We start from the raw sequence: 11,202 nt of genomic DNA, 5'->3' as shown, positions 1-11,202 counted from the left end.
ATTATTGTGTGCAAAAAAAAAAAAAAAAATCCCCTCCACATGGAATCACATCTTTTCAACACCCACACACTCCATGAAGCTTTCAAAGTGAGGGTGATGGGTGCGCTCGGCAGATCCCTCCCACGTTGCTCAGTGGCTGGCTGCCGCCCACCACCAGCACCGTAGAGCCGCCCACTTGCAACCATTGCCACGGCAACCCATCATCATCATCCTCAGTGAGTTGCGCCGGAGGAGGACAGGGAGGAGGACAGTGAGGGGAGGGGTTGCCGCGCAGAACAGGGCTGCCACTGAACAGCAGCGGGCGTGGGCGTTCATGAGCTGAGCGATTCTCCAGAGAAAGTCTGCGTGCGTGCGCGCGCGCGCGCGCGAGAGAGAGAGAGAAAAAGATGGCAACTATGTGAGCAGAACCTGCGTCAGAGTGAGTCATCAGCTACTTTCACAATGTCTTGATGTGACGTGGATGCAAATAATCGACGCGGGCATTCAACCACAAGCAACTTTGAGTCGGGTCGAGGTGTTCTTGTGACCTGGCTGCACTTGTGCACGTTCATAGTGGAAAACAGGTGTCAAACTCATTCTTGTTTACAGCTTAAACTGTGTAGTCACGCAAGAGAACAATCAGATGACGGAAGCATCCACAGAGCAGAGAACATTCATCACAATTGGGTTCCAAAAATAAAGTTTAATGTTATGTACTGTATAACAATAAAATATATTAGTGTTTAAAAAAAAAAAAAAAAAGAGGTGCATAACTAGGTGGAGCCTAATCTAGTTTGTGAGGAGAGGCCGATAAGGCTTTCACTGAAAACATCACCACATCATCGCGAGTCCTCACTAGTTTTCAAATACAGTGTGCCGCACGTGAAGACAACATGAGCATCTTTGGACGACAAACATACAGTCACTGAACAATTCATAGATGTTAGTCACATAGATATTGCATTGCTCTGCCACTGTGAGGTTTTTTTTTTTTGGGGGTGGGGGGTCAGACCAACTTGTCAGGACGCACAAAACTCTTGAAATGTTTCTACGGCTAAAGAGCAACACACGTGAAATACGCATGGAGAGATAGCGAGACATCAACATCATAGTCGTCGTGGAAAGCAGGTTTCACACTTGATTTTTTTTTTTGACACTGATTTTTTTGTTAATGCACATGAACACTATTGACACAAACATCCACAGTAAAGTTACACTTGACATAACAGAACCCTGGTTGAGATTAGCTAACACAATTTGTTAACACAGAATTATTTACAGTCCGTAAGGATGCACACCTGAAGGTGTGATGCAATGCTGCATCTTCAGTCCTGGAATCTTCTGTCAGCAGATGTGTGCTTCTGGATTTCACCGGTGGCGTGGCAACACGGCTCGTAGCTCAGAAATGCTTCCTCTCCCACAAATATACACGAGACAAGCGAGAGGGGAGGCGGAGTCACCCCTAAAATAAAGACAAGGATCCCGATACTGGGTCTGGACTGAAACTCAGTCTCCTGACAGAACCTCGACGACCCGTTTGACCCCAACATTCAATGATTTGGGAGAAGGACGGAGGCGGGGTTCAGATTCAGGCCCAGCATGAAGGACAACTGCAAATGTATTTGTGGTGGAGAGAAGACCCCGCCAAGCTCGGCGGGGGCATGTCGGCAGGCTCTCTTGATACTTTGGCGCTGACACAAAGACAAACTCAAGGAAAATAAATGCTCTCGGTGAGGCAACGTTGGTTTGTTAAGGCTCTATTGTGGCTGTGCTTGCTTAGTTTCTAGTGACGGCTGACATCTGCGTACGAGCACGAGACCGAGCGGGAGGGAGGGAAGGAGGCACTATGTGGAGTCCTCGGGTTCTGACTTGATGGTCTTTTTTTCCGTGTTGCCGGCCGCCCGCTGCGACATCCCGTTTTCTAAGAAGGCAAACATTTTGATGTCAACAAAGGAAGCGCAAGAACACAAACAAGAACGGAGGCTCGTCGCTGACCCGTCGCTGGTATTTTGGCCTCATCCGTGACGCTGTTGTGGTTGTGGTGACGCTTCAACTCATTGGCCAGCTGCTTGCCTAAAGGGAGCTCACCTTCCTGCATGGTTTGGCTCACCACCCGCAAGTTGATGGGTCGCTCATCTGCAGAACAGACGGACGGGGAAGTATGAGGCCAGGCTCGTTCCGGCTGTAAAGCTAAACCTTGATCACAACATTGGCTCCGACTAGAAGAATTCATTTTAAAATTCTGCAACTGCTCTTTAAATCACAAAATGGTTTGGGTCCTGAATACATTAAGAAAATGTTAATTGAATATAAACACAGTAGGGTCCGCAAACGCGGGTCGATTTGTGGAGCCTGGAGTTCAAAGCAAACATGGTGAAGCAAAATTTACTTGCTATGCTGCATGCAAATGAAAGAAGTTTGGCATCAGAAGTGAAGTCTGCCCTGAGTATAAATGCTTTTTAATCCAGATTAAAAATGATGCTCACCCCCCCTTTATTCCTTTGATGAACATCTTTGAAGCATTTTTGATAAATGTTTTGGTTGGGAGAGAGAGCGAGAGAGCGAGAGAGCGAGAGCGAAAGAGAAAGAATAAGAGAAAGAGAAAGAGAAAGAGAAAGAGAGAGCGAGAGCGAGAGCGAGAGAGAGAGAGAGAGAGAGAGAGAGAGAGAGAGAGAGAAATGCACCCCTCCCTCCGGGCAACTGGCTGGAGGTAAACATGTAGGCGGCTTAATTACAGGTGCATTGTGGGACTTGTGGGAAGAGCGATAGAAGAAGCTGTCGGAGTGGGTGATGTAGGAAGAGGAGATGAGCCCTGAAGACAAAACTTGAATACTCACACTTTTTTCTCCACAGTAGAAGGAAGAAATTCAGAGCAAGCAGTTGTGACGCTCAAGCAGAGCTTTTCTATCAAAGCCAAGGAAGCAAATGTTTACCTTGATTCTCCTTGCTGGAGTCACTGGCGGCTCCGTTGGTGCTATGGGCGCTGGCGAGGTACTTCAAGGCGGCAGGGGGGATCCTCCAGTCCAGAGCCTGCAGTCGCTCCTGGACTGCGGCGTCCTGCAGGATTTCCATCTGTCTGGCCAGCAGACGCTCAAGCTGTAGCTAAGGACAAAAAAAAACCGCTGTGACTTCCGACTCATCACTAGTTGCCACACTCTGCAGTTACAGTGGATATAAAAAGTCTACACACCCCTGGTCATATGCTAGATATGGTGTATAATTTGGGAATCTTTGTGTCAAAATAGAATGAACACATGAAAAATCACAGAATGATTGAAAAATTATAACTGGGGAAAAAAAACAAAACTAAGCTGCCCTGCTAAGGCTACAAAGTGAGGTTTCAAAATTAAGCCATTGTCTCCGCTCAACTGTCAACTGTCAATCAAACAGCATTACTTGTCCTGGAAAAATGGACTTCCTCTACTTCCTCCAGCATCAATCTTCCGCCTACACACCACTACGCCTTTAAGCCGAGAAAATATATCCACTTAAAGCCTTCGGTGACTGGAATTTTTTTCTCTTTGTGATGCGCATACACTTATGGCAAGCAACGAGGCGCTCTAAGGCTGCCAATCAGTCCACATGCTGGCTGTTTGATTTCTTTCTCCAAAGTTCTCAAATCTCTGAATTTACTTGACAGGCTCTTTAAGATAAAACAAAGACTTTTTGAACGTCAGAAGCTCGTGGCAGAGAGCAAAATATTCAATAATTAAAATTACCGTTCATAAAAATAAAAAATAGAATCTCCGTGAGGGTCAAGACAAACGTCTGGCTGGAAGTGAAACCATCATCAGGCCGCAATTAGCTGTCGCTTTAAATTACAACGTCCTCCGCTGTGAATGAGCCATGAAATCTCTTTCCTCTCTGAATAACCTTTTGGAAAATCACATTTACGCCCGACCGATACACTGACACAGGAAGTGGCACGCCTAAAGAAGCGTCTTTCCACATGGCAACGAACGGGTTTCTTTCGTCGGCGCTGAGACGAGGAACGAGCTCATCGATAAGCGACGCGAGTGCCGACACAAACCGTCCCCTCGGATCAATTTGTTTGACCTTGGCGATTGTACCTGCAGGCTCCGTCCGATGCTTTCGTCTCCTTTAGACTTGGCGCAGGCCAGCTGCTCTCTGAGCATTTCCTGCCTCATGTGGATGGCCTGCAGGGCCTCCTGGATGTCAAAGAAGTTCTCCTGAAGAAGAACAACAGACGGATTGATTCACCGCAGCTCTTTTTTATCAGATCCAATTTCAAGACGATTGACTGTGTGTGACCATAACTGCAGTGATTATGGCCAGGTGGAGGATATTTTAGAGCTTCTGAATCATCCTAAAGCTGATCGGACACAAGAAGGTGTCATGCCTTATCATCCCTGACTAAACTCAACAGGCTTGGAAAAAGAATCCAACTGCGAGTATTTTGCCTCAACTTTGTGATGGAGATTTAATAACTGATTATTTTTCTGGTCAAGGTTGTCTCACCGTGTTATTTTTTTCACTCAAATTCATCTGTATTACAATAAACAATAACAGATTTCCTATAAATAATATTGAAATAAATAAATAAAAATGAACTACAAATAAATCAATTTACATTATAGATTTACTATAAATAAATATTTAAATAAACATTCAAATACATACATAAATATTCAAATAAATAAATACGAATGACCTACAAATTGAAATATTTTTATCTACTTCAATAGTTTTATCTACTTCAAATTGTCAGTTTGAATTTGATGACTTGTTGAGAGCTAGTTTTAAATGTGTCATGAGTCATCGCTTGGTGCCACACCCACTCGTGTCAAATCAAACCAAAGACAGGTTTGAGTGTAGTTGCGGTTTTCTTTGCTTCGTTGCCATCACTTCAAAGCTGGTTTTGTTTTTCCCGCGTAGTCACGTTTCTTCAAGGTCTTTACAAGTTGTTTTTTTTCATAACGGAAACGTGTTTAACGAGCTGTGAACCACAAACAGACAACTCACTTCAGTTTTAATCCTTTTGGGCGAAGGCTCATCTCGATCCCCGCAGCGAGACCTAAGGACAAAGGTCAAACTCAGCAAGTGAGGTCGTAACGGCAAAAAAATGAGTCTGTCGAGCAGAGCGGCCGCTCTTACTTGCTGGTGCGGTAGGTGTACTTGTACGTGACCTCTCTGGAGATCTGCCGGGCCAGTCCGAACAGCTCGTCTCTGCGAGTGAGCAGGGCCATGTCTCTCATGCAGAGCTGCGCCGCTGCCTCGTTCACCGTCAGCTGCGCGAGGCAAAAATGAATACATCGATCAATAAAACGAAGCAGATCGGCACGGTTGGTGGAATTCTTCCCGCTCCCACCTCGTGGAGCGTCAAATGTTTGCCATCCCTCCTTTTGGAATCGAAGCGTCCGTATATGGCGCTGTACTTGCGAATCTCCTCCTCCCGCCTCGGGTCGTCGTCGCTAAGCTCAAAGATGTGTCCGATCATCTTTGCCAGCTTCTTGTTGCTCTTCAGCTGCTCTTTGACCTCGGCGAGGTCCGCCTTGGCGAGCCCCGGCGCCATCCTGTCCACACACTCCAGGACCGACTGCACGGCAGCCGCGTCCAGGGACTCCAGCACGTCTCTGGGGGAGGACGGGGAACCGAGGTCTGACGGCGACAGGCTGTGCTCGCTATCGTTGCTGTGTCCCGACCAGAAGCGAGCCTCGGCGTTGCCCGCCAAGGGCGAGCCCGCCGACACCTTGTCCCGAATCCCATCCGGCTTGGCTGTGTCCGAGCAGGTGGCCACCGCTTTAGGCATCTTGACGCTGGACGTGTTGGCCCGGTCTTGGGCGGCCAGCAGCGTGGGCGAGCCTTCGGGCAGTTTGTAGACAGGAATGCTGCAGACGGGCAGCGAGGTGAGCGGCTGGTTGAAGATGGCCGGGTTGGTGACCCAATCACGCAGCGCCTTCTGCAGTCGGCGTACGTGAAGCGGCTTGCTGGCCATTCCGACCAGCGCCATGATCTCCAGGAACTCCTCCTCGCCAGCCTCGCACAGCTGCTGCACGTCGTCGCCGCCCTGCTGGATGAAGGCCTCGTAGTAGTAGAGCAGGTTGGCTCGCTGGAGGATCCGGTAGAGCTGCAGCTCACCCAGCGTCCTGGGCAACACCGCCGCCATGACTGGCGAGGGGACAGGTAACACCGTTAAAGCAACCGCTCACAAATGAGACACTTTTTTTTTGCCTCTCCCTTTTTTTAGGTTAATTATTTTCTTTATATGCATTCTGGAAAACATCATTTGAGTTTCTGTTTGAAGTACTGTACGGTATTAAAATCCACATACAGTTGTACACATTATTTTTAAATTTTTTTTTTTTTTTTTAATAAAATGTTCATTATCGGGAAATGTAAATTAGTTTATACAGTGCTTATGCTATGTGTTTTTTTTTCATGCAAAACATGCCTACATTCGCTCGTGCTATGCAATGTTAATAAATGTGACTGCACATGAGGAGCTCTGGGGTGTGTAAAAGTAGCACACAGAAGATAAAAAGCTGAAGTCCCCCGAGTGGTCTCCTACAGTTCAAGCCGTTAAAGGAAATGATTCGTTCATTTGAGGCATGCAAAGAAGTGACCCGAGATCTTCGAGAGACCCCGACCGAGCGAGAGTCAAATCCTGAGAGAGGCTTATTGTCACTTTAGAACCGGAGCGATGACCGCTCGGCACAGTTGCTGGGAGGACCACATGCCTCTCTCCACCCCTGCAGGATGTGTAGGTGGCGGGCTCGCCTCGCCTAGAATAGGGCCGAGCAGGGGCCCCGGCTGGGAAACGCACAAAAGCTGTCTGAAATTAGACAGCGGCATGTATGCGCTTCATCCGACCCGGCCCAACTGCCGCTCAAAGCTAACCGCCGCTAGGTCGTAAAACTTGTGTGGTACAAAACACAAAATGCAATTTCAACTTTGCTTGATTTTGACCAATCAGGCAACAAGCCATAAAATAAACACACAACCAAAACAAGCGGAAAAATAATATCTACATTGCGACAATAACACTGTCTTACATACAAAAGTCATCACTCTCCTTATAACAGACTGCCTACCTCAATGTGTGTGTCCTCCTGATTCACAAATTCCCGCTGTTATTTTCATTGCTCACACACACACTTTGAATCAACCGATTCATGAGAAATTCCCATCACGCACCAGGGAACCACATCACCATGGCGACTGCTAACACTGAGCCACAGCCAAGATTTTAACTTCCACCAACATTTTGTCAAATTTGTACCATAGCATTCTTGCATGACGAGATGCACACTAAGTAGACGACCCTGTGGAGCAGGTTGCTGCCATTGTCGCCATTCAGTGCAGTCATTCTTTGGTGTTATCATCAAATTACTGCGGGAAATGAGCCGTGTTATCTATGAAAAGTTTTATCTATGTACTAATCAATCGTCTAGTTTCAGGCAGAACAATTAAATTGCCCTTCCACCAGATGGCAGAAGGTCAAAATAACCTGTTTATGGATCAACTCTTACTACACAATAATAGCTTTGTGTTCAACTAAACATGCTCCACATTTCATACTATTTGTGAGAAATTTGACCATGATTACTTTTGTTGTGCGTAAAATTTTTTTCCCCTACAGTCAGCTCATTAAAAAGGTTGCAAAAGCCAATATTCATTCCTTCAAAGTCTGGCATCTGACATGCCCTCAGTTTCGGTGCAATTGTCCATTCCGTTGCGCGTTTTGCACAACCTGCGGTGCACATCGACGGAGTAGGCTGCAATTCAGCACGCGATCTCGTGCGATTGTGGACTTGCACGTACCTGCTGTGTTTTGAGCCCCTTTGGTGCGTTCACGTGACGGTCCAACACGAAGGCAGGCTGCCAGTCTGCAAAAGGAAAACCCGCAAACAAGCAGCTCCGCAACGTTGACTTGCCCTGAAAAGCCACGGGCAACAATGTCAACAATTTAAAGATGATTTATCTGTTGGCTCTTCTATTGGAGCCTCCACTGCAAACTTTTTTACCGTCGTTCGGAGAAGGTAAAAGGTGTACGAAAATCAGAAAAATAATCTTCCGCACGCGCGTCTTTTTCCTCAGAGTGTTTTGCGCGTGGAAGTGTTTGACTCCTATCGGGTCTCTCCTCTTCACTCCCAGCAGTTTGAACGCACAAAAATCGCACTCACTCAGACATAAGCACTTCCGGCTGTCTATGAAAATAAAAGCTTAGGGTTCAGATATAAATACATAACGCCTGTCCTGTTTAGCTTGTAAACACTCTCCCGATCTCACACAATAAAACAATCACCACTTATAAGTGATTGACAATGGAAAGTAAATATCTCGAATGTGTAATATTCAAAACAAACGCCCGCAGTTAATATAAAACGCTCCAGCTGGACTGACAAGGACGTTTGATTATACTGTGTAAGCCCGGTACAACTTGCATTACAGAGGTCATTTCAAGGTTTATTTATTTATTTATTTATTTATTTATTTATTTATTTATTTATTTATTTATTTATTTATTATTCTAAACAATAATAATGATAATAATAAAATCTTCCTAGTGTGGTGCTGTATGTTTCATTCCGAAGCTTTATTTACAAAATGCCGGTCTTTTAGTGACCTCAAAAGCAAAAAAAAAAAAAAAAAGAGCTTTTACAGCGTTTTCTATTGGGCACCACAAATATTAAAGCTGCTGCTGCAGTACAAATATTCTAAACCCAAACTTATTTATATACTCTTGTATTTAGTTGAACTACAGTTGACCTGTTTGACTGCCGCTTCAACTTTCCGACCGAGGTCAGTGAATCCTCTCGAATGTAAACAGAGCAGCTTCAATATGTCTGCCTGAGCTTTTATTTGCCCTCATCATTTCCTGTTAAGTTTTGCTGCACAGCCGTAACTTGACTTGTGGGGATATTCCGCTGCCTTTCTCTCTCGTCTCCACGCCTTCAAGTCTTCTGTGAGCCTCGCGCCCACGCTGCTCCCCGTGTGACGCAAATCCGCGCGTGGGTGGACACACCGGGCGTGGGAGGCTTTCTGCACCGAATACCAAACACGAGCAGGTTACACGCCCACGGATATTAAAGCACTTTGGCAAGCAGACACGCTCAAAGTTAGTCTCAACAACATGTTTTCACGAAGGCCTCTATCATGCATACACTTTGCACACATGGCCCACTTTCGTTGTAATAGCGCACACGAGATCCAAAGGTTAAGGTTGGTGGGTTGAGGCGGTCACAGCAAAATATAGGCCGGCTGTCAACTTAAATAGAGGGGGGGGCTTGGCACAATTTTTCATTGGCACCAATCGGGTGCCCACTTGGACACACAATTAAATATGGACAAAATATGTGCTCATTTTGTTGCTCATTTTGTGCATTTTCATATTGTCTTGTATATTGCAAATCCGCAAAAATGATTTGGCTTACATTGTAGTACAGTATTAGATCCAGTGTAAATGCAACGTCCCGTCCATCCTAATCCATCCGTTTGTTTGTCCAAATGCTTGAAACAATTTTAGCAATATAGTTTCGAAATACACACATGAAGCGAGACGTGTGCTATACTGGTATGCCCTTCCCACATCGTGTTGCTGGAGACGAGTGAGGAGGACAGGATCCGATCCAGTCGTACAGGAGCGTCATTTTGTTTTGACCTCCTTCCTCACCCACTTCACACATAGGCGTGCACGCACGCATGCACAGCAGAGTGCAGAATTAGGAGCAAACAAATTAAAGCGCCAGCAGCAAATAAGATGTCCGCCCCCACACCCACGCAGCAAGGTGGGTCAACGTTAGGCCTGCTTGTTCCCACAAGTCCTCGTTTCCAAAACATCCCCTTGCTTTGCACAGAGCTTCTTGGGATTTAATCAACTGTCTGATGGATATTAACCTTGGTGGCTTGCCGTGACTTTTGGTGCGGATGTGAATATTCCACCGAAATATTTCAAATGGAGGGAATTTGAATGGAGCGGCAATGTGAAAAGCGTGAAAAGAGGCAGCTTCTAAGGTTTTGCACTTTGCAAGTCCTGTCTATGGTTTCCAAACCAGTTCCCATGGCTTCGTCTCAAAACTGAACCTTATTTGTTTCTTCTGTTAGATTCAATAAAAGCTGGTGTTTTTTTTAAGCCATCTAACAACCAAGACGGTTCAGAACTGATGTAGTATTAGCAAACTTTCCGCTGGACTTGTGAATTTATTACGTCTTTTTGTTAATTGATTGTAATTTCTAAAAGTCCCGCTACCAACATAGCAGTCATGGCTAACATTGGCGTGTTTACAGTGCTAATGCTATCTTTATGCTAGATTTTTTTTTATTGTTAATTGATTGTACTGTCTAAAAAAAGGAATTATGGACGCATAACATTCTGTGTCATAGCGACCCTCTATTACAAACCAACAACCGCTACCAACATAGCAGTCGTGGTTAACCTTGGCTTGTTTACAGTGCTCATGCTAGCTTTGTATCGCTAGCGCTGTAATTTTGCCTTTTGTGTGAATCCAACTAGTCCAACGGAGGGAGGTTGAATTAAGTGGGAATTTCCAAATCGTTGAAGGAGGAGGCTTCCAAGGCTTTCACACTACCGAAGTCCTGTCAATCATTTTCCGGGCGTAGGTGTGACTTTTAATTTATTTGTGTCTGTTGGCGTCCGCCCTCCCACCTGCTGATAGTGCATGTGCCTCATTTGGCAGGCAGCCTCGTCATATCTCACTTTTCGTTTGTGCGGCGGCTCGCCGCTCCCTCCTTTTTCTTCTCTGTCTTCTTTCTGTGTTTGCCCCCCTGGAGGAGAAAGCCATTTCAATGACACGCCCACGCCTGGGCCTGTCAGCCCCTCGCCCTGTCAGAGCACCCACGCCGCTCCCCATCTCCGCTCCCAGACAGCCCACATCCTCAGCACTTCAGCGGCTCTTTTTTAATCCAACTTCCCCCTTAGAAGGGGAGAGGGGGGGTACAACCAAGAGGCACAAATGTCCTTCCTTATTTGGAGCCAACACGGTTCCTCAAGTTTGTCGACGGGCGTGGACGCCGCTGGGAAAATGCAAAGAAATTGCGTCTTAAAGTAGCAGCTTTTTGATTAAGCACAGTTCTTGTGTGAGTGTGCGCGTGTGCGTGTCAGGCTCCTACTTTGTGTCTGTTGAGTGTGGGATGTATGAGCGGCTTATGTCTGATTGAACACGTGTGTGATTGCGTGGGTGGGAAGTGTGTGCATAGGAGTGATGTAGACGTATGTGTGTGTGCGTGAATTTGAGGACACTG

At 46.1% G+C, this 11,202-nt stretch overlaps 1 protein-coding gene across 1 annotated transcript; it reads right to left on the bottom strand.

Annotated features, from left to right (window-relative positions):
- Positions 1-662: 662 nt before the first annotated feature.
- On the bottom strand, positions 663-8,105 carry LOC125988278 (NGFI-A-binding protein 1). The gene is made up of 8 exons (XM_049753286.2): positions 7,762-8,105; positions 5,309-6,108; positions 5,095-5,228; positions 4,963-5,014; positions 4,050-4,169; positions 2,913-3,081; positions 1,975-2,115; positions 663-1,900 (listed from the first exon to the last, which is right to left on the bottom strand). The coding sequence occupies exons 2-8, from the start codon at positions 6,104-6,106 to the stop codon at positions 1,824-1,826; spliced, it is 1,491 nt and encodes a 496-aa protein (XP_049609243.1). The 5' UTR covers positions 6,107-6,108; positions 7,762-8,105; the 3' UTR covers positions 663-1,823.
- Between the last annotated feature and the right edge of the window lie 3,097 nt (positions 8,106-11,202).

This window comes from Syngnathus scovelli, chromosome 2, assembly GCF_024217435.2.
Source record: "Syngnathus scovelli strain Florida chromosome 2, RoL_Ssco_1.2, whole genome shotgun sequence".
Lineage (NCBI taxonomy): Eukaryota > Metazoa > Chordata > Actinopteri > Syngnathiformes > Syngnathidae > Syngnathus > Syngnathus scovelli.
This window is presented reverse-complemented; position numbering and strand designations above follow the sequence as displayed.